Source organism: Lynx canadensis, chromosome A1, assembly GCF_007474595.2.
Source record: "Lynx canadensis isolate LIC74 chromosome A1, mLynCan4.pri.v2, whole genome shotgun sequence".
Lineage (NCBI taxonomy): Eukaryota > Metazoa > Chordata > Mammalia > Carnivora > Felidae > Lynx > Lynx canadensis.
In genome coordinates this window covers 236,270,711-236,293,450 of record NC_044303.2, presented here as the reverse complement: position 1 = coordinate 236,293,450, position 22,740 = coordinate 236,270,711, and the positions used below count along the sequence as shown (strand labels likewise).

The 22,740-nt window shown below is 48.4% G+C and overlaps 1 protein-coding gene across 1 annotated transcript in view; it reads left to right on the top strand.

Annotated features, from left to right (window-relative positions):
• ADAMTS16 (ADAM metallopeptidase with thrombospondin type 1 motif 16) overlaps window positions 1-22,740 on the top strand; it is a 162,591-nt gene that overhangs the window by 33,389 nt on the left and 106,462 nt on the right. The window contains exons 4-8 of the mRNA XM_030331473.1: window positions 12,819-13,077; window positions 16,142-16,341; window positions 17,665-17,748; window positions 20,201-20,360; window positions 21,419-21,524. Of these exons, the coding sequence (XP_030187333.1) occupies window positions 12,819-13,077; window positions 16,142-16,341; window positions 17,665-17,748; window positions 20,201-20,360; window positions 21,419-21,524 (809 nt within the window). The remainder of the gene's footprint in view (window positions 1-12,818; window positions 13,078-16,141; window positions 16,342-17,664; window positions 17,749-20,200; window positions 20,361-21,418; window positions 21,525-22,740) is intronic.

Below are 22,740 nucleotides of genomic sequence, written 5' to 3'. Positions count from 1 at the left end.
TCAGGCTCTGGGCTGATGGCTCGGAGCCTGGAGCCTGCTTCCGATTCTGTGTCTCCCTCTCTCTCTGCCCCTCCCCCGTTCTTGCTCTGTCTCTGTCTCAAAAACAAATACACGTTAAAAAACAGAAAAATTTAAATTTAAATTGGAATATCCACATATGGCTCTTGAGCCATTGGAGAACTGGAATTTTAATTTTACCCTACATTAATTAAAATTTAGGGGCCACCATTGTGGACGGTGCATGTATAGACTTCCCCTCTAACAGAGACGTATACCCTTATAATAGATTGGTCTGAAAGGTCTCGTAAAATTGAAAAGCACACACAAAAGCAGTAACAACAAACCCACTAATCTGGGAAGACATGCTACAATAACATTTCATCTCCAAAAGAAGTTTGATCCCCCATTATAAATACGTGCCACATTCCATCTTATTATCTGTATTCCTTACCTTTTGCATCTTCGTTGCATTTTCCTGAGGTGTGCTCATGTGGTTCTAAAAACCAGATCTTCGATTTACTAGACTTCTTTGGTTTGATCGTCACAATGTCGGTCTATTTACTAATTCATATACTCTGAATTTACTTACTTATTTTTAATTAGCCTTTCTGGTTTCCACATGGCCATTAATTGTGTTTTAAAACACTTTTTGAGCGAATGCTTGGGTTGCTCAATCTTTATTTAGAAGAAGGAAAGCATTCAGGATGTGGAATTTCTCTAAGTGCCGCATGAGTGCATCTCACCATTTTTTACAGAACCAGGGTTTGGATTCTTTGATAATCTCTGTTGATTTCCAGTTTTCAATTTCATTGATTTCTGCTCTAATTCTTACTATTTATTTTCTTCTTCTTACTTTGGGTTTTATTTGGTTTTATTTTTCTTGTTTCCTAAGGTGAAAATTTAGGTCATTGATTTTTAGATCTTTTGTCTTTTCTAATACATGCTTTCAAGACTAGAGATTTCCGTCTCAGCACTGCTTTCCTTGCATCTTATAAATTTGGATACATTGTGTTTTCATTTTAATTTAGTTCAGAAAGTTGTCTTGAATTTCCTCTTTGATCTGTGTGTTATTTACAAGTGTGTTGTTTCATCGTCACATAGTTTGAGATTTTCCACTTATCTTCTTGTTATTGATTTCTATGTTAATTCTCTTGTGGTCTGAGAGTGGACATTGTATGATTTTTAATCTTCTAAATATTTTAAAATATGCGTTATGGCTCAGAATGTGGTCGGTCTTGGCGAGTATTCCGTGTGTGCTTGGAAACAGTGTATTTTCTGCTGTTGTTGGATGAAGTCGTCTAAGGAGGTCTTACATCCAGTTGATGGATGGTGTTGCAGAGTTCACTATGTCCTTACTGATTTTCTGCCCGCTGGGTCTCTCCATTTCTGGGAGAGGGTGCTGAAATCTCCAACCATGAGAGTGCATTCATCTGTTTCTCTCTGCAGTTCTATCAGTTTTTGTCCTATGTAGTTTGGTGCTCTGTTATCAGGTGCATACATGTTAAGAACTGTTAGGTCTTCTCAGAGAGCTGACCCCTTTATCGTTATGTGTGGTCCTATCCCTGATAAATTCACTTTGAAGTCTGTTCTGTCGGAAAGTAACATAGCTATTCCTGCTTCCTTTTGATTACTATTAGCATGGCATATTTTTCCATCTATTTAGTTTTAATCTATATGTGTGTTAGATGTAAAGTGGATTTCTTGTAGACAATGTACAGTTGACTCTTGTGTTTCGATGCATCCTGACAATCTCTGCCTTTTAATTAGTTTGTTTAGAGCATTGACACTCAAAGTGATTATTGATGTAGTTGGATTAATACCTACTCTATTTGTTACAGTTTTCTACTTGTTGCCCTTGTTCTTTGTTCCTATTTTTGTCTTCCACTCTTTTTCTGCCTCTTGTGGTTTTAAATGAGCATGCTATAGGATTCTGTTTTCTATCCTTTTTGGCATCGAACTTGTATTTCTGGGTTTGTTTTTTTTTTTGCATGTTTTAGTTGTGGTTCTAGAGTTTGTAATATACATTTACAACTAATCCAAGTTCACTCTCAACTACCACCATCACTGGTGTTACTCTCCAGGGGCCATACTACGTACACCCCCCCTGAAGAATAGGCCTAATGGTGGTGGTAGAGAGGAAGCCCTGATGTGCTGGTGAGGACATAGATATTGGAGTCATTTAGCCTGGATTTTAATCTTAGCTCATCCATTTACTAGGTCTACAATGTTGAACACCTTTTTTTTTTAAATTTTAGTGTCCCTTTCCTTTAAATGGGAATATTAATTCTCATTTGATACATCAGCTACTGGAATAGGAATAATAAATAGAGCAACACAGGGGCATCTGGATGGTTTGGTCACCTGAGCACCTGACTCTTGCTTTTGGCTCAGATCATGATCCCAGGGTCGTAGGATTGAGCCCCACGTCAGGCTCCATGCTGAGCGTGGATCGTGCTTGGAATTCTCTCTCTGTCCCTCTGCTGCTCCCTCGCCCTTGCACTTGCACTGTAAATACATACATACATACATACATACATACATACAGCACATTACTTACCACATAGGTGGAACCCAAGACAAAGTAATTATTATTTCATAGGTGTTTATGTGCATAATAGTATACCTAGTGAATGCTCTGCTAATTAATAAGCCACCTGTGAGCTAATAAAGTATATTGGGTTTTGAAGTGACCCCATACATGCCTCTCTGTTTCCTTACCTCTTCCTGTCACTTTTCCCTTTTCCCTACGTTCTGTATTCCAAATGCGTTGTAAGATACGAACAACAAGAGTAACTCAAAAGAACAGACCTATGTATCCTTTTTAAAACTTACACTGATAACGTCAGTTCTGGAGACAGGGGAAGATCTGTGCAGGTGAGTGGTTGTCCTAAAAGTGGACCCCAACTTGGACCCAGGCACTGCATTGCAAGAGATGCTGGACCCCTGAGAGTCACCCACCAGGGGCGGCCACCCACCTGGCAGCTAAGCGCATGCTGTGACCAAGACCCACGAGGACAGGAGCTTCCAGGGGTGTTCGGCGTCCTGAGTGGGAGGGCTGTCCCGTGCCTGCCCGCTTCTGAGCCCAGACTCACAGACAAGTTATTCCCTCCCCGGAGGGGAGCAGGTGAGGGGCAGGATTCTGTGCTCCCGGGTCCCGCCCCACTGAAGAAACCATGAGTGGGCGAGAAGCTTTTACCACCAACACTCCTGGTTCAGTCGTCATGCAGGCGTCTCCTGGGAGAACAAATATCATTTCCATCTGGGCTCTAGCCATATGTTATGTCACTACTAAGGTTCTGTTATGTAGCAGGGCAGGAAATAGTGGTAACTTAATGTTTGAGTGAGTTAAAATCAGTATAAAAGACGAAAAATATGAGCATTCTTCAGATTTTAAGGACAAGGGCATTCACAGTGTTGACCCCTTAAAGCTTCAGTGAGGAAGTTTCAAAACAAAGACAGCTTCTGATGCTAGTAGTGGACAGGCAACAAGACTCGGGAAGGGCCTTAAATATATTCATTGCCCTTGATCATTTGGAACAGCCAGGATAATCACAGTGCATTCTTAAATCGCCCTCTGCAATCACAGCCCTGCTTCCTCCTGCTGTAAAATTCACCCAAAGCCTGACTGGCTAATGGCACAAGCTTGCGGTGGAGCGTGCCCTTTCCGTGTTGGTGTGTGGGGAGTGTAGATGGTTGGCACATTACCCGAGCTGCACTTGTTCTGCTCCGCTGGTTTTCACACTGGCCCAATTTGTCCGGGTCCCCAGATCCAAAGCGAATTCGACCAAGGATAAATTTGTCTGCATCATGCAAATGGGGGAAGGCATGGAAAAAGTCTCCCGCTTAGAAGACCACCCTTCTGTGCCTAATTCAGTCGTTCTCCAGTCAGCCTCCATCAGTCTCCAACCTTCAGTCCGCTTCCGGTCAACATCCAGTAAGCCTCCACTTAGCCTCCACCAGCCTTTAGACCGCCTTCACTTAGCCACCATCAGTCTCATGTCAACCTTCAGTCAGCATCTGTCAGCCTCCTGTCAACCTCCAGTCAGCCTCCACTCGGCCTCCAGTCAACCTCTAGTCAGCCTTCATTTACCCTCCACTCAGCTTCTAGTCAACCTCCAGTCAGCCTCCACTCGGCCTCCAGTCAACCTCTAGTCAGCCTTCATTTACCCTCCACTCAGCCTCCTGTCAACCTCCAGTCAGCCTCCACTCGGCCTCCAGTCAACCTCTAGTCAGCCTTCATTTACCCTCCACTCAGCTTCTAGTCAACCTCCAGTCAGCCTCCACTCGGCCTCCAGTCAACCTCTAGTCAGCCTTCATTTACCCTCCACTCAGCCTCCTGTCAACCTCCAGTCAGCCTCCACTCGGCCTCCAGTCAACCTCTAGTCAGCCTTCATTTACCCTCCACTCAGCTTCTAGTCAACCTCCAGTCAGCCTCCACTCGGCCTCCAGTCAACCTCTAGTCAGCCTTCATCAGCCTCCAGTCATTGTCCAGTCAGTGCCCAGTCCGCCCCAGTCAGCCTGCAGCTGACGACTTCCACAGCCTCTCCCTTCTTCCCATGCACTGACGGCGAGTGCTCAGGGGACACGGATGTGATCTGATGGCACTGTGGTAGGAACTGGGGTTTAGCTCAGGCCTCTTGGTGGATTATGATGACTGAATCACAGCAAAACCGACAAGATGCGGGCATCTAGCTTTAACCTTAGCGAACTGCCAGGGGTCAAAACGTTAGGCTTTTGAAACGACAGGTGAGCAATACGAAGGCCACCAGGGACCAGTTTTACAACCAAGCAAACAGCATGTTGAAGCCTGGACTTACGTGGGTTTAGGATGATGGGTGATTCCTATGACCAGCGCGTCAACCCCATTGTCCTTGCAGGCAGGTGGGTTGAGGAGGCCCAGGGCCCGAGCCAGGTGTAGCGGCGATGGGGTAAAAAGAAGCAGATGGAAGATCTCCTGGAGAAAGAGCCACTTGGTTTGTTTGGCCTTTTAGAAGATTCTGGGAGAATTTTGATTTTCACAGCATCACACATAATCACGCAGCGAGACTTCCTGTGGGCTCGGGCATATGGCCAGGGGCGGACTGGGTTGGGGCAGGTTCTGGTTACAGCCTGAGTTTCCTAAGGGAATACAAAGCAGAATGCAACTTCTATGAAAGTTCTAGAAAAGTTGCAATTGTTGTGTGTTTCTGAAACATCACCGAGAAGACTAGAATGAGCAGAATATTCCTCGAGCAAATGATGCTTTTGGAAAAACAAAAACAAAAACACAGAGGAGGATAAAATTAAATCAGTCGGGAAATGAAATGCCTGTTTCTCCTCATGAGCCAAATCACACGTCTGCCTGTTGGTTGATGGCGAGCCCTCCTGCAAAGGGTCCTGGGTTCACCTGAGGCAAGTGTGGAACCAGTTCGGTGGGGATCCGTTACGCGGCAGGGGACACAGCCTCGGCGCTCGGACATTTATACCTCTCTTCCTAATTTCCGTTTGATTTGTTTTTAATTGTTTAAGTTTCTTTATTTTATGTTGAGAGAGACAGAGACGGTGCAGGCAGGGGAGGGGCAGAGAGAGAGGGAGACGGAGAATCCCAAGCAGGCTCCGTGCTGTCAGTGTAGAGCCAGGTGCGGGGCTCGAACTCACGAACCGTGAGATCGTGACCTGAGCCGACACCAAGAGTTGGACGCTTAACCGACTGAGCCACCCGGGTGCCTTTCCGTTTGATTTTTTGATTCATGCAACTTTTCCGGGCAGCTTCTGTTTCAAGTTTGATTTTCATCGAACTGAATTATTTACCGAAGTAGGTCGACACACAATGTTATATTAGTGTCAGCTGTACCGCGTTGCGATTTGACCTTATGCCATGTCCACCACAAGTGACACCTGTCACCAGACACCGCTATTACACGACCATTGGCCGTGTTCCCTATGCTGTGCCTTCCATCTCTGTGACTTATTCCTTCCATAACTGGAAGCCTGTGCCTCCCTCTCCCCTTCACCCACTCTGCCCATCCCCCAGTCCCTGCCCCTCGGGCAGCCATCCGCGTGATGTGTGTATTTCTGGGTCTGTTTCTGCCTTTTCAATTGCTCGTTTTGTTTTTTAGATTCCACGTGAGTGAAGTCGTATGGTGTTTGTTTTTCTACGTCTTACTCCTTTCATTCAGCGTAATTTACTTCTGAATCCATCCATGTTGCAAATGGCGAGATTTCATTCTTTTTTATAGCCAAGTAATATTCCATTTTGTGGACAGCTTTTATAAATATGTGCATTGATATACAAGTTTTTTATTCTTATTTAAAGCAAGTATATAGTAATATCACTACAGTTCTGCACTTTAGTTTTCTCACTAAGTAAATTTGGGTATAATTCTCTATCGGTAACTATCTAGTTCTTTCAAATGTTGACTTTGTTCTCTAATAGAGACACGCTCATTTATATAACCTGTCATCGGGGGGCATTTCAAGTATCTCTCATTTCGGGGGCTGTCGTATTTATTTTTACTATGATCTACATCCTTTTACGCATCTTGCGATACGTGTGTTAGAATTTTCATAGGGTAACTTTGCGATACGTGTGTTAGAATTTTCATAGGTAACTGCAGATTTATTAGGTTGAAAGTACATGCACGTACATTTTTGAGAGGCAATGTCAATTCTTTCCAAAAGTACTTTACCAATTTACTAATCTTCCTCACATCTTGACTATGACAGGGTATACACTGACTTTCCACCTGCAGGTAGGACAGATAAGAAAATGCACCTCGTTGTGATTTTCATCTTCTTGCTAAAATTGGAAGGAAGTAGGATCAAACCCCTTTTTTTTAATAACTCTCTCCCTACCTGTGAATCTCCTTTTCTTCTTTTTTGTCTTATTTTGTTTCTTTTCCATTCCTTTTTTTAAGTTGTATTACTTCTTCATTGTTGGTGTTTATGGATTGTTTTTAAGGATCATAGTTTTTGTCATAGGCATTCAAGAATTCCCACTGAGTGGGGCGCCTGGGTGGCTCAGCTGGTTGAGCATCTGGCTCTTGATTTCGGCTCAGGTCATGATCTCACGGTCTTGGAATCGGGCCCACGTCAGGCTCCCTACTGAGCGTGGGGCCTGTTTGGGATCCTCTCTCTCTCTCTCTCTCTCTCTCTCTCTCTCTCTTTCTCTTTCTTTTTCTCTTTCTCTTTCTCTCTCCCTCTGCCTCTCTCCCCTGCTCGCATGCTCTCTCTCTCTCAAAATAAATGGAGAAACATAAAAAAAAAATTCCTGATAACTTGTCATTCGACTTGATGGTATTTTTCACCACACCCAAACATTGAATTTACCCAAATTTATCGATCCATTTCTCTACGGCTTCCTGATTTTGTTTCCTGGTTACAAGTGTCTATACCAGAATTACAAATATATATATTTTATTTCACCTTTTTTACTTTTTATCATTCTTTGCTGCACCTGACCTGTATTTTGGTGAATAAGGGAGAAAGAAGAAATCTAGATTTATTTTTTCCAAAGAGCTGACCAGTTTTCTCAAGATTGTTTATTGAATGATTCCCTTTCTTCCTACTCTCTGAAAAACTTCCTCTAATGTCAGCTATGTTTTCATGTAATTGTGGATGCGTATTCTGTTTAATTTATTTGTCTGCAGGGATCCAACAAGTTTCAGTTGTGGGTACAACGGACTCACACAGGGGCGCCCGGGTGGCTCAGTCGGTTAAGCATCTGACTTCGGCTCAGGTCAGGATCTCCCGGTCCGTGAGTTCGAGCCCGGCGTCGGGCTCTGTGCTGACGGCCTGGAGCCTGCTTCGGATTCTGTCTCTTGTCGCTCTCTGCCCCTCCTCCACTTGCACTCTGTCTCTCTCTATCAAAAACAAATTATTAAAAAAGTTAAAAAAGCGACCCTCACACCATATCTGACTTTGGAACTTCAGCGTTTCCTTCACAGACAGTGCTGAGTGAGAAACAGCATCTTCTGAGTACCAACAGAGCACATACTCTTTCTGTCCGTGCAAGTGCAGTGTGAGCGTTAGATGAACTTCCAGCGTAAAAGGATTTACGGAGCTGGCCAGGAGAGAGACGGGCCCCGGGAGAGCTCCTTGGCACAGTGAGGAGCCCACTGGCCTCTTTCTGAAAGCTTGGTTCATAATCCACCCAGCTGACGTCCCAGTGGTTACTGTGGGCAGGTGTACCATAGACATCAGATGAGTTTCCAAATGAATATCCTTGGGTCAATAAAGAACAGCTTTCGCAAGAAAACATTCATCTTCCATGGCTTATCTAACCTCTTCGGTAAGCTTGCAAACTAATGCTGAAGCAAGACAAAGGGGTTGGTTTTTCTGTGCGTTTCAGCGTCTGTGGATTATCAGGGACATCAAAACATCGGCCTTACCAGCCCTCATATTCTCTGTATTTAACAAAACTGGGGCTGACTACTTTGCTAATGAAAGTTAAGAAGACACTCCAGCTTCAGGAGGTCACCGCTGCCCAAGGATCTGGTGCTCTCAGCCTCGGGCACCCAAGCGGCGTCTTGAACTGGGCGAGCGGGGGGAGCAGGAGTGGTTTTTGAGCCCGAACAGCTGTCAGAGAACACAGGGTTTAGATGCGGAAGCCAGAAGAATAAAAAGTAAGACAGCAGGCCAGAGCACAGATGTGTTTGGGGCCATGGTGGAGTTGGGGTGCAGGGGCATTTGGGTATCGGGGGGGAGGGGGTGTCTCGTGCTGTACGGTGAAACTCCCCCCAGAGAACCCCCTGAGTCATCAGAAAAGAATCAGCATCAGAGGTGAAGCGTATTTTACATTCTTTGCTTCATTAACTCAGCACATCTTTTTTTTGCGTCTTTTCTGTGCGTCATGTGTTTAAAAGAGATTAATTGGCGTATTTTACATTCTTTGCTTCATTAACTCAGCACATCTTTTTTTTGCGTCTTTTCTGTGCGTCATGTGTTTAAAAGAGATTAATTGGTGAGCTACGAAGTCCTGGCAGGCAGCTAGCCCGATCTCCACTTCCTAGACGACAACGCAGCACAGAGAGGCTGAGTAAACCATCGGAAGTCACACAGGTCGCATTATTGCCGTGGATGGTGAATGCCAGGGTGTGGGACTCAGCTGGGGCTCCAGGGACACCTACTGCGCATTCTCCAGGAGCTGATGGTCTCTGAGGGGTGATTAGAAAGACAAGGAGCAGTTCACATATCAGAGAAGGTTTCTTTAAGATGAAAACTGCATTCTTTTTTTTTTTTTTTAAGTTTAATACATGAACTGGTTACCTTCTAAAGTGTGGAAGAACCGTTGGGTCGTGTTGAGCACATGCCGATTCCTCCTGCTGCTCCGGGGTTAATTTAAATGCAAAAGCGATGTAAGCCCGCGGGCCTTGGCTGTTCTGCAGTTCCACGTTTGTCTATTCCTTGATAGAACTGTGAACTTCAGCAGGTGGAGGTCTAGAGGACACAGAGATTCCCAGGTCATTCCCAGAGAGCCCTGCGGGAGAGCTGCCTCCCCCTTGTGATGCAGGACAAAAATTCCAGGCATTTTACCTTTCCACTGCCAGGTGGAACCTGGACCCGGGGGTCTACCCCCTACGGTGCTGATGGTTTTCTTGATAATTCACTCAGTGTACCCTCTCCCCCACCAGCAGGGACTCTAGGGCCAACGCTTAATCTCTGAATGTCCAATCAGCTGGTCTCCCCTTTCCTTTTTCTCTCCCACCCCCAACGCTACTGTTCCCTAGAGTCCCGTCTGTCCCTTTACCCAAGATCTAAGAAGTGCTCCTGCCCCCCACTCCCGCCTGTCATCCCACAGTCTGCAGACTTCCAGGCTCACACAGCAACCCCCCTAAAGGAGATTCAGCCTCGGGCTCCTAAATCAGAGGCACACTGAGAACAGGGACGCATGCATCAACCTCTTTGAGTACCTAATCAGCGTCCAGCTCGGTGTAGGAAATTATCAAAGTGACTTTGGGAAAAATCAGCCCGATTGTAAGGCTGGTGGTTTAGCATCAGAGAGTTCTAAGTGACAGCTGGACAGTTCTGCAGAGACAATTCATCGTCTTCTCAAATCAGGGCGATATTGAATAACATTTATAAGGGGTGCAAAAAATTGTCTCTAACCCCATAATCCAGCAGTGCCACTGACATTACTTATGTAAGAAAACACACGGATTCTAAAAACTTGAGTGGTGCAGAAAGGTACGAAGATGCAAGCAGGGTCCCTCCTGCAGTCTTCTCCCCAAAGACAGCCGCCCACGGCCACCCGCGATGGCTCTCACTTCTTCCAGGGAGGTTCTCTACGTGCAGACCATGCTTTTTAAAATGGACGTGCTTGGGATCGCAGCATCTATTATACACTGTATAAATTTAACCCTTTTTGGAAACCCTCGAAGTATAAACCGTCGAAGCGCAGGTTCTGAACTGACTCTGATTTTGCTCAAATCCCAACTCTATTTCCTAGCCGGGTTGCCTTGGAAACAGAAGTGAACCACTGTAGTTCTCTGTCCTCACCCTTGAGAAGAGAGTAATACGATACCCCTAAAACAGAATTGCAGTCAGTGATGTAAATAAGGCATCATAAGGGCGCCTGAGTGGCTCAGTCCTTTAAGTGTTCGACTCTTGATTTCGGCTCGGGTCATGATCTCACGGTTCATGGGATCGAGCCCCACATTGGGCTCTGTGCTGACAGCGTGGAGCCTGCTTCGGATTCTCTCCCTCCTTCTCCCTCTGTCCCTCCCCGGCTTTTGTGCACTCACTGTCTCTCTCTCAAAATAAATAAGTAAACTTAAAAAAATTTCAATAAGGTATTATACAGAAGATGTTATCCACGGTCTCAGGAACTTGAGAAAAAAATGTTTAATTATGTATAATAATTATGATTATCATCAGCACATAATTATCTGATCCTTTTTTAATCTTCTGTTCTCTTCAAATATACAAATATACTTTAAAAACATTACCCTGAGGGGCGCTTGGGTGACTTGGTCGGTTAAGCGTCCGACTTCGGCTCAGGTCATGATCTCACGGTCTGTGAGTTCGAGCCCCGCGTCAGGCTCTGTGCTGACAGCTCAGAGCCTGGAGCCTGTTTCAGATTCTGTGTCTCCCTCTCTCTCTGACCCTCCCCAGTTCATGCTCTGTCTCTCTCTGCCTCAAAAATAAATAAATGTTAAAAAAAATTTTTAAAAATTAAATTTAAAAAAAATTTTTAAGGGGCGCCTGGGTGGCGCAGTCGGTTAAGCGTTCGACTTCGGCTCAGGTCATGATCTCACGGTCTGTGAGTTCGAGCCCCGCGTCGGGCTCTGGACTGATGGCTCAGAGCCTGGAGCCTGTTTCCGATTCTGTGTCTCCCTCTCTCTCTGCCCCTCCCCCGTTCATGCTCTGTCTCTCTCTGTCCCAAAAATAAATAAACGTTGAAAAAAAAAATTAAAAAAAATTAAAAAAAAAAAATTTTTAAATAAAAAAATAAAAACACTACCCCGAATTAATTGGTAAGCCTTTAAATGATTTATTTTTATTATTTTCTGTTTTGTGCTCTTACACACAATGCTGCACTTATACAGTCATATATATTGGTCCGTGTTGGGGAGGTGCCTATACGAAGCATTGGGAAGAATTCCAAAAGGCTAACTCCTTAGACCTGATGGCACATTTTCAGTGCTAGTGGACGTGGCGGGAAACCATGGCGGCTGCCTCCTGGCTGTGCCCCAGTGACCACTTTTCCAGAACCACACTTTGCCATGGATTCTCCAGCACTTGTTACTATCAGGTTTTGAAAATATCTGTCACTCTAGGGGCACCTGGGTTGCTCAGTCGGTTAAGTGTCTGACTTCGGCTCAGGTCTGATCTCACCGTTTGTGAGTTCGAGCCCCTCATCGGGCTCTGTGCTGACAGCTCGGAGCCTGGAGCTTGCTTCGGATTCTGTGCCTCCCTCTCTCTCTCTCTGCCCCTCCCCTGCTTATGTTCTGTCTCTCTCTCCTTCAAAAATAAATAAAAACATTAAAAAATTTTTTTTAAATATTTGTCACTCTAAAAGGTAAAAAGCAGTCCCTCAATTTTGCCTCCTTTAGAATACTTTTAGTGTTTTTGAACACTACTTTTGCTCTACAGATGTCTTTTAGTGTTTTTATGAGTTAGATTTTTCCTATTTCCATAGTACCTTGCTTAGAAAGGCCTTCCTGCTACCCTAAGTAAATTGTCTTGTGCTTTCCTCTGGATTAATTAAAAAAAAAATGTCTTTATGTTTATTTGAGAGACAGAAAGAGGGCATGAGTGGGGGAGGGGGAGAGAGAGAGGGAGACCCAGAATCCGAAGCAGGCTCCAGGCTCCGAGCCGTCAGCACAGAGCCCGACGCGGGGTTCGAACCCGTGAACTGTGAGATCATGACCTGAGCCGAAGTCGGATGCTTAACCGGCTGAGCCCCCCAGGCGCCCCTCTTCTGGATTAATTTTAAGTTGCACGCTTCTACACCCAGTGTCACACCACGGTCAAGTTTGAAGGGAGTTCTGCAAATGACTGTTAGGCTTACAATTTGATCTTCTTGTGTGGGACCCCCCCCCCCCGGCACCCACACTCACATCTGAGTCTGTGTTGTGCACGTGAGCTCTCTCCTCCGTGATCTGGGTTAAAGGAACCCCCGTTCGTGCGCTGGGAGCCCCCTGTGTTCCTGGAGTCACGTCGTGGAGCTTGTACGAGGATGCAGATGGGAAGAGTTCAGGGTCTTTCCCGTCCTCGCCCTCAGCCACGGGGGGGGAACAGGTGCTTGGGAGGGAATGAGACAGAAGTGATGCTGGCATCCCGGACGTCGTCTGGTCAGGAGGTGTAACCGCCCTTTCTTTCTTCCTCTCTGTTTCCAGTCGGGCATGATAAGAACACAAGAAGCCGATTACTTCCTGAAGCCGCTTCCTTCCCAGCTGGCGGGGACACCCGGGGACGCCGCCGGGGCCGGGCCCCCCTCCCACATACTGTACAAGAGATCCGCAGACGAGCGGGCTCCGGGGGCTCCCCAGGCGGTCGTGACCCAGAGGGATCGGGAGCTGGGGACCCCGCACCTTCACGGCGGCTCGACCCTCCAGCACCCGCAAAAGCGGCATTTCTGTGGCAGACGCAAGAAATGTATGTAAGGGCGATTCTTTGCGTGCGTTTAACCTTTCGGGCATTTACCTGCGCCCACGAGACGTTCAAATGTTCTTGCAAGTCGTCCGGCCGCGAGGTGGAATCAGTGGGCGGTCCTCGCCGGACTTACGTGTTGGTTCCATCGTCTGTGTGTTCCGTTTGCAAACGCCCCTCGTGGGGGACGGACAGATAGCGGTGGGTGTTTTTGTTCCCCAGACCTGTTCCCTGGGCAGGTGAGATGACGTACCGCCCAGAAATGCAGAATCCACTGGAAGTCTTCAAAGGGACCCCGGCATGTCTGCTCAGTAATTCTGTGGTTTGGAGGTCTAGATTTATGAGAGCCCACATAGGTTTTCTGCGAGGTAATTTATCTCCGTACATGTTTATATATTTTACGCCACCGCATCAAAGGGACAGGCTCCACGTGCCGTAATTCAGCTGTCGTTTATCACCAGCGCTTTGTGGAATCCTTTGTTGTGTGGTGAACGCCCCAGAGGTGATGTGACATTTGCACTTCACGTGGGAGCCTCTCGCAGTTCAGTGTTGTCTGGAATTGTCCTGGCTTCCCGCACCTTCCCCTCCAGCACCACTTTGTTAAACTTGCCCCCAGTGGGGCTCTGCGAAGCCCGTCTTCCCCTGCCGGTTTCTTTGCCTGCTGTGCCCGGCACCCTAAAACAGAGAAGGTCGCGCTGCAGGCGGAATAGAGTAGATGGCCCCAAATCGCTTGGTTCTTACAGCGGCACAGAAAGTACCATTAAACTGTCAGCACCTGTGTGTCATCTGGACCCCTATTATCCCGTGAAGAAAAGCCCGATGCTATGTTCAAGTGAGAAACTCAAGTCCAAATCGCCTAAGTCGGTGGGCTCGGTCCGCAGGAAGAGTGGGTCTGGGGACGGCGAGAGGTGAACGGAGTCTGAGAAAGTCGGGGAGACCGAGGTCGAGTGGTGTCAGAACAGGACGCACTGGTCAGCATCAGCTGCTCTGGCTGCGTAGACAGGGAGAAGCAGGGGGGGAAGGTGGCAGGGGATGGGACCGGGCAGGGTCGGGACCAAGAGGCGGGCCTCAGGCACGGACAAGGTCAGAGCCAGAATTCGTGCCGGCAGGGCTCGGTCCGGGACGGATCCCGCGTCAGGGACGAAAAGCCAAGCGCCTGGATCCTGGCAGGGCTGTCCTTCCCTCTTCGACAGGCCACACTAGGGTTCAAAGCCGATGTTGTAGCGGGCCGTGAGAAAATCCAGCGGTGTGGACCCTGCTGAAATGAAGGGGGGTCATCAGAGCCGTGCAGGCCAGTGACGCCTAGGGCACAGCTCGGCACACAGTGAAGTCATCCTGTTTGCCGTGGCTGTGCCTGTGTGTGTGTGTGTGTATGCGTGTGCACCTGTGTGCTGCCTGGACGGGCTCTTCAGAATCTCGGGGGCGGGGGGTGATTGGGGCAGGGCAGTCAGTCATTTGGAAACACTGCACAAGAAGTTTTTTATCTGAAAAATGGGAGGGAAAAGTGGCTCTTGTTTGCATAACAGAACTAGAGACGCAGAGTGCCACAAAATGCCTCTTACAAGACATTAGTGACCCTTGTGGTGCAGTTCGGTTTGCCAGATATTTCCATCCCTTCCCTGCTGGGCGCATGGCAGTTCCGTGAGCGCTTGGTGGCCGAGTGGCGGGCGGGCACAGGTGACACGCGCGGCTTCCGGGCTGAAGCATTTAATTCTCGGGACCTCCGCTGTCTGTGCCTGGGTCTTTCTGTGTTGCTCATGGGACTCTGGATGTGCTTGGAGGAGTCCCAGCCTTCTGGCTCAGTGGGGTTCACGTTTAATGAAGATTTTTCCCATTAGAGTCTCCGGCTCAGAAAATGGGAATTTTTTTTGGTGCGTGTTTAGGCACCTGTGGGAAATGGCAGTCGCAGGCAGATTGATTTGCTTAAAATCAATGGTGAGGATTAACCTTGTGCTCTGGGACCATGCTGCCAGACGGGACACCCCGTCTCTGACACTTCGTAGGGAGAGGCTGCGAGCAGGTTGCTCCGTGCCTCCCCTGTGCCTCGGTGGCCCATCCCTACCCGGAGCCTATCTTTACGCCAGTAGAGAGAGCTCTCCTCGAGGGGGGAGTCAGGCCTCTCTACCTGCATCAGTGTCGGTGGCATGCGATTGGTGCTTTAAGAACTTTGCCAGAATCATTATTAGCTTCCACAGGGTTCATTTAGGTTTGAAAGTATCTTAGCAGAGAGAAAATATGCGCCAGATGTGGGTACCAGCCAAAAAAAAATGGCGTCTTCTGGCGGTGCGGTCCATGAACAGAGTTGGCATGGCTTTGAATTAGTGCCACCCGTACATGTGGGTGTTTTGAAGTCCACTTTCACATGAAACGACTCTAACCACATTTCCTGGGGCGTCCACAAAGCTGACCCATTTTTAACATAGTGTTAGCTCCCTGATTATAAATGCCCAGACGATTTTTAAACGGTGCCAAGGGGACAGAGTGTATTTTGTCTTGTAATTAAGCGAGGTAAATATTTATGGTGCTTTCTAGGAAATTCGGCTCTGCAGTGGAGTAGATCTGTGTCACCAAGTTCGTAAACCCATTTGAAACACGACAGATAGACCGGTGACGCGTCCAGACTTGGGAATGACCTTTAAAAAGAGGCCATTAACATTTTTCAAATATGACAACGATGCAAGGCACCGCGTGGTAGCCATCGTTCCGCTTTGTGGTCCGTAAGTCTCGTGCGGAGCCCGTCTGACGCATCTTTACGCGAATGGTCTTTGAACGTTGTGCTTCTAGAGACGAGCACGTGAAAGCCAAGGTGCCCTCTCTTTTTGTTTTAAGTCGGGGCAAAATTATAGAGAGGTAGACCTAGCAATGGTTTCCATCACACCTAGGTTGTATGAACTTCACTTACATGCAAGTTTCGCGTTAACGCCGGTTTTGTGTCACAAAGTCGTAAGGGTGACGTGGCTCACGTCGTGAACTTTCATTGTGAAAACCCAGGGTGGGCATACCCAGTTCCACTGCTGGTTTGGGGTGACGACTTTTGCTTTCGTTTCTTCCCGGAACATTCCCTCCGTAGACATGCCCCAGCCTCCCGAGGGAGACCTTTTCGTCTTGCCCGACGAGTATGCGTCTTGCTCCAGGCACAAGCGCTCTCTTCTCAAGTCCCATAGGAACGAGGAGCTGAATGTGGAGACGCTGGTGGTGGTCGACAGGAAGATGATGCAGACGCACGGCCACGAGAACATCACCACCTACGTGCTGACGATACTCAACATGGTAGGAAGCGCCTTGTTGTCGAAGTCGTGTGTGATCCCACCTAATGGGCGTGGGTCTGTGTCTCAGGCACAAGAGATGGGTTTTATCTGTGAGGAGCCCTTCACTCTTCACATGCTCCCGTCAAAGAGCCGTGTTCAGAACTCCAGAGAACAGACTGGCCCTCTCTGCAAGCGGGCAGCATGGTTTGAGGGGACCAAGGTCTTCATTTACCAGAAATCTGTACGAGGACCCCGAGACAGTTCAGCGCAGTAAACCTGCCTGTCAGCATTGCGTGTGATTTTAGATGCCGGTATAGAAATGCCCGTCTCCTTAGGAGCATTAGTGTTTAAGTGTCGAATATGCATTATGTCATCTAGAGGCAGAAAAGCATCCAACCCTGTAGACTGCCATCCCGGGTAAACAGTCCCGTGTCCCAGATCGGCAGCTTGTTGTAACGAGGAGCAGCGACGAGAGGCATCTAAGCCCCACTTGGGTGGCGTAGACTCAGTGACCCCTGGTTCACGGAAGACAAGATCTTGGGTCGCCTGAGTGTGTTTTGAAAATTAGTGGGGATGACAGTGTTTTGAAAACACGCCTTCTGTTCCAGCTCAGCATGTGGGTATTCCTGCTAGCATCCCTTCCGGCCGCCCGCCCCACGTGGTTTCTCATCCCCCAGGGGACGGAGGGGGCAGTGGCATCGAGACACCTGCCACTGCGCGTCCAGGGGCTGAGGACGTCAGGGCTCTGGTTTGTGCCAACGTTGCTTCTGTTCTGTTGAGCCGTTCCAGTATTCTGCACGTCGGTGCCGAGCCAGCTCGAGGGGCCCTCGCGCATCACCCTGAACAGCCACCAACGTCTGCTGTTGTCGTACCCCTTGTGGGCACCTTTCCTCGGCCATCTTCTTTCCACACTTAGGCCTTCTCTTTCTTGGATCTTCTGGGTCTCTTCCCAAGCATTTCTCTTGGGAGCTCCTCCGGAGGCCCTCCCTGGGAAAGCAAGGGGAACGCATGCCCCAGCCGTCATCGCTAGAACGCTCTGTTGTGTCCACCTGAGAGCTTTTATCACCTCGGAGGCTCGTAATACCCTCAGTGGTGTTCCATAAGAGGCAGAACCTGCCTCCCCAAACTTCAGCTCTTACTACCAGGCACTAATGATAAAGATTTAACGATTGGTCTGCCTGGCCATGAGAGATTTCTATACCTGTCTAGCAGTATAAGAAAGTCAGCATTGACTTTGACTGTGACTGTGTCACAAGACCACAGGGACCGGCCTTCACCAGCAGGACTCTGGGGGCTGGGGGAATGTCACATGTGGGGACTGACGGGGAGTGCCTGTCTTTTTCAGGTGTCTGCTTTGTTCAAAGATGGAACGATAGGAGGAAACATCAACATCGCAGTTGTAGGTCTGATTCTTCTAGAGGAAGACCAGGTATTCTGTCTTTGAAACCAGCTTCTTTTCTCCCAGAAAAATGAATGTAAAGCGATGCCCCATTTTCCTTAATGGGATCATTCTGTGGATTCCTGACTTTCCTTTCCCTCGGGAACAAAAAGCGTTTAATGTTTTGTGTCTCACGCAGGGAGTTTCTTATCAGTTCCCTTCATGATGATTTGAATTTTGTGTGTGTGCACACGTGTGTGTCTGTGCACGTGGGTGTGCGTGTGAGTGCAGAGGTGGTAAGGACTATTTTCAGGAGTCTTATTAGAAAAGTAGAACAGGAGAACTGCCTTAAATATATGGGTGGGAAACACTGGGGAGACAGTGGAAAGTGCGTCTTCAGCCACATCCCCACCGTGAGTTTTTAGGGTCCCAGGTGGGACTGAGCCCTTTCTGCGTGTTGCTAGAACACCAAAACCGCCCTCCCACCTGGCAGTGAGATCGTACTGTCAGCATTGTTGTTTTACTCTGTCCCCTCCCAACTCCTAAGACTGACCGCGCTCACCCCCACTGCCTTGGGCCACAGGGTTGTATTTTCATAGAGTCTGGATGTCAAGTTCATTTCTCTCATTGCATACAAACACCAAATTATGCCAGACTTTGGTCACAGTGGGTAAAAGCATCTCCTTTGCCTGAGTTCCAGAGTCCCTGTGTAAATGCACGGGTGGGCCCTTCAGTTCTCAGGGACGTTGCATATGAATGTTTTGTGGCGCAGCTAATGGGGGTGTCTCAGCCTTCCAAGGCTCCCCCTTCTCCTTTGCTTCATGCTGATGATGGACTCCGCCTAGGAGGAGAGAGCCCTGCACCTTGCTGCTGTCTTAGCAGGGTCTCCTGGTAGCCCCAGTTTTCTTATTTATAAAACAAAGAATTTTTTTTAGATGAAACCTAAGACCATTCGTAAGACCTGAGATGCCTCCAGACTGTAAGCTTCTGGGGCATTTCTCCTGTTCTGGGCAGAGTGGGGGGCCTGCGTGGGCAAACCTGTTTCTAGCCGGAATGGTCAGAAAGATACAACTGCATTGTCTTTGTGTGAGTGAGCATCTGGGGAGGGGGTGCAGAACTGGCAGGGCGTCTCGGGTGACAGGTTAATTATTCCTTGTATTAAATCGTTTTCACCTTGGACTTCATCCAAGCTGCAAAGAATAAGCGAGGTTATCTTTTGATCGTACACCTGTGTTAACTTTGATGCATGCAGTGTTCCTGGAAATCAGCGGCTGAAGAATGTGAGGCATGTCCCAGTGCTGGTACACACACAGCATTTAGCTTAGCTGGCTTTGACTCTCCGGAAAGACAGAATAAGCAAGGAAAGAGAAAACCTATTCAGTGACTGAGAGACACAGAATTTAACCCAATATCTAGTCATGAATGCTTCTCCCGAGTTGTCCTGGAACCGAACTGTTTAACCTGGCTTTCTGTGACCGAGCCACAGGAACAAAAACAACGTCACAGTAAATAGTTCAAATAACTCCGTGCAGCCGTCTCTGGTGGTTCCTGTCCACCCCTGCCCCCAACCCTGATTTCTGAATTTCCCAAGGGTTCGGGTGGCCTTCACTCTAATATTGCACTGTCGCTCTGTGAGAACGTGGTGTATATGCATAAGGTGGGATGTATCCTGCCCAGTTTCTTTCTAGTTCCAGTCTGTCTTCTAGAAATAGCGCTTTACCGATTGACCGGACCCTCCTCATAAGCATGTTGCTTTGGTAGGGAAGTGACTTGATTTAGCGCTGTAATAATAAATAGCTAAGAGTGAGTTATCAGTTGGAAATCCCACTCGCCCAACTTGGTTGTGAAATCAGCTGTCTGGGTGTGTTTCCGTGCATGTTCAGAGTCACAGAGAAATGATTCTCTTGCCTGAGATAATTTTACAAGGTGTTTTACAAAGACTTTGATGCAGACGTTCATGCACAAAAGTCTTTCTTGGGGCATTGAAAATGCATTCAGGGTCAGCTCAGTGCATCCCGGCCGGGTCTGTGCAGAACTACAGAAGGGAACGGAAGCATCTGTCCAGAATCCGTGCAGGTTTTTTTTTTTAATTTTTTTTCTTAACATTTATTTATTTTTGAGACAGAGAGAGACAGGGCACGAGCAGGGGAGGGTCAGAGAGAGAGGGAGACACAGAATCCGAAACAGGCTCCAGGCTCTGAGTCGTCAGCCCAGAGCCTGACGCGGGGCTCGAACTCACGGACCGCGAGATCGTGACCTGAGCCGAAGTCGGACGCCCAACCGACGGAGCCCCCCAGGCGCCCCTCCGTGCAGGTTTTATACAAGCCACCGGCCTTTGCATGTTAATCCATGAAACAGATGGATTAGCTTGGAGACCATCCCGATCCCTCTGTGTCTTTGAAACCTGAGTTAATGGTAGGCCGCTGTGATGGCGGAGGGGTAACAGGCGCATTGTAAGGCGTTTTCTCTCTCTCCTCATGGGGTCTTGGTCTGTCTCCCGCAGCCGGGGCTTGTGATAAGCCACCACGCGGACCACACCTTAAGCAGCTTCTGCCAGTGGCAGTCTGGCTTGATGGGCAAAGACGGGACGCGCCATGACCACGCCATCTTGCTGACCGGTCTGGACATATGTTCCTGGAAGAATGAGCCCTGCGACACCCTGGGTAAGACCCTCCTGTGGAGTCTGGAGGAACACGCAGATGCCATACTGAGCCCGAGTGGAGAGAATAGGTGTGCTGCCCTCTAGGCACTCTGGCCACGCATCAAAGTGTACGTTGATTCGCCAAGTGATTCCTTCCTAAGGAAAAGTCCCTTACAGATTCAAGAACTCCTGTCTTTTCTTTCTAATTCTTCATTTCTTCCCGGGATCTTATTGAGATAGAACTCAGCAGAAAGAGGTTCATCGTGACTGCTCGTTCCTGAAAAGGCCTGCTTACAAGGCTGGCCTCTGAGAACCAGGGTTCCCACCACCGTGCTTGATGAGCTGGCCTGCTGTGTCTACACTGCTTGTCCAGATAATGGGGCTTACACGGCATGTCTGCCTTCCTTCTGGGAGTCCGGAGTTTGGGTCCATGTGCCAGGCTGGGGTGCTATGTGATGAGCTGGTCTCTGATGAGACAGCCACAGGTTGCTGGGGGGAATTAGGTGTGTCCTCTGTGGATCCACGGGGGGAGGGCTCTGGCAGCTCGTGCCTGGTTTCTGCCACACCTCTCCCCCCTGCACCTGTTCTCTTGGATGATTTTGTTCTCATCCTTTGCTATCCGTATGAAACGATACCTGTGAGTTTGACAGAGCCTGAGTCCTGTGAATCCCCCCGGCGAGTCCTTGAGCCTGGGCTGGTCTTGGGGACCTCCTGATGCACCTACACCATATAGCACTTTTTTATTTGGGCTTTCTAGAACACAGATGTTTATAGACAAATGTAGAAATTCTCCTTCGCCTGCAGTGAATCCCCTTTTCTCCTTGGCCCCCATTATCGTAACCTGTGATGTGAACACCACTTAGAGCCATGAATTGTTTTCCATGCGGAGAGAAGATCCCTCCCGCTCGCGTTGCAAAGAACCCTTAATGCACTTGTCCAGGGGTGTCCCAGATTTCACCACACGCAGGTGCGAACCACACTTCTGGAAAGGACGGAGGACTCATACACCTATACAATACGCCCTCTTTATTTTACTGCAACAGTGCTGCCGTATATTCCTTTGATGTCTGTGTCCCGCAGGATTTGCGCCCATCAGTGGAATGTGCAGTAAATACCGCAGCTGTACTATTAATGAAGACACAGGGCTTGGACTGGCCTTCACCATTGCCCATGAGTCTGGACACAAGTAAGTGCACCCGTGTGGGAGAGTGAAACCCAGGCTGTTTTCCCTAGTGGACAATTGCCACAGAAACACTGATCGTTGGGTCAGGTCTGTAGGGGCCTCGCATATATCCGGTGAGAATGTCACCGACAGGTGAGACGTGCTGTCCCTTAGGTACTTGTTATGTTTCTGTTTTGGTGCCTGGCTGTGCACAGTCGAAAGCCGTGGAAATTCCCGCGTTCCGGCCGTCCTTTCTCTGCTCTTCCTTTACGTCTCGTAGGTGCGTGTACGATTGCACACACTTGTATCAGCCCCCTCTCCTCCGTCCTGTTCTGAACTTGAGTCCTGTGCCTGGCTCTCCTGCCCCGGTGGGTTCCTATTGGGGGCGATAGTGACAAGGTCTCATATTATCAACAAGTTACCCTGGAGTTTTGCCTCCTTCCATCCCTTTTGTAACTTGCAGAGATGTTAGTTGATCAGTGCCCCAAGCAGAGTTTGGGGAGGGCAGCTCGGACCAGGCGTTGGACCTGGTAGGAGCTGGCCCTCTGCCCACATTCCCGTACGCCCAGCGTTGTCGGTTTTGAAATGGGACGGTGTCCGGAGTGAGTGGTGAGCCCGGGGCTTGGACAGACGGACGCTGCTGCTGGACGGCAGCACTTAGCAACAGCTGGCGTCTTTCTGCACGAACATTTTACATTTGTTCCTGAACAACAGAACATTCCCATCAGTTAGTTACAGAAACTGTCATTCGTAACTAAGGTTTCTTGGGCTAGTGATTCTGTAAACTGCCTCAGGTCAAGGCATCCCGTGAAGGTTTTGTTCCTTTATCGAGGCCCACGTGCTGCACCTGCTGACTTCCTGCCCTTGCCCCCATTAGCGTGAGCACCGGCAGTGAGAACACAGGTGTCTTCCTGCTGAACGACGGCTCTCCCGGAACTTTCTCCCAGAAAATGCACAACCAGGAATTGTCATTTTTCTATTTTTTTTTTTTTTTTTTTACGTTCACCCTGATTTTACTTGCAAATCACAAGATCTGCAAAAGGCGGTGTTTGTGATTCAGTTGTTGCAAAACTGACCCCTCCATCCCATTAGAGGCCATGCCCTCTCGACCTGTCCACAGCGTCTGTGTGTGTGTGCGTGCGCGCGCGCGCGCGAATGCATGCACCTGTCTTTAGTGGACCCCCACGGAGCCCTGCGCACTTGGCCATGTAAACTGATGACCTGAACATGAAGCTTATAT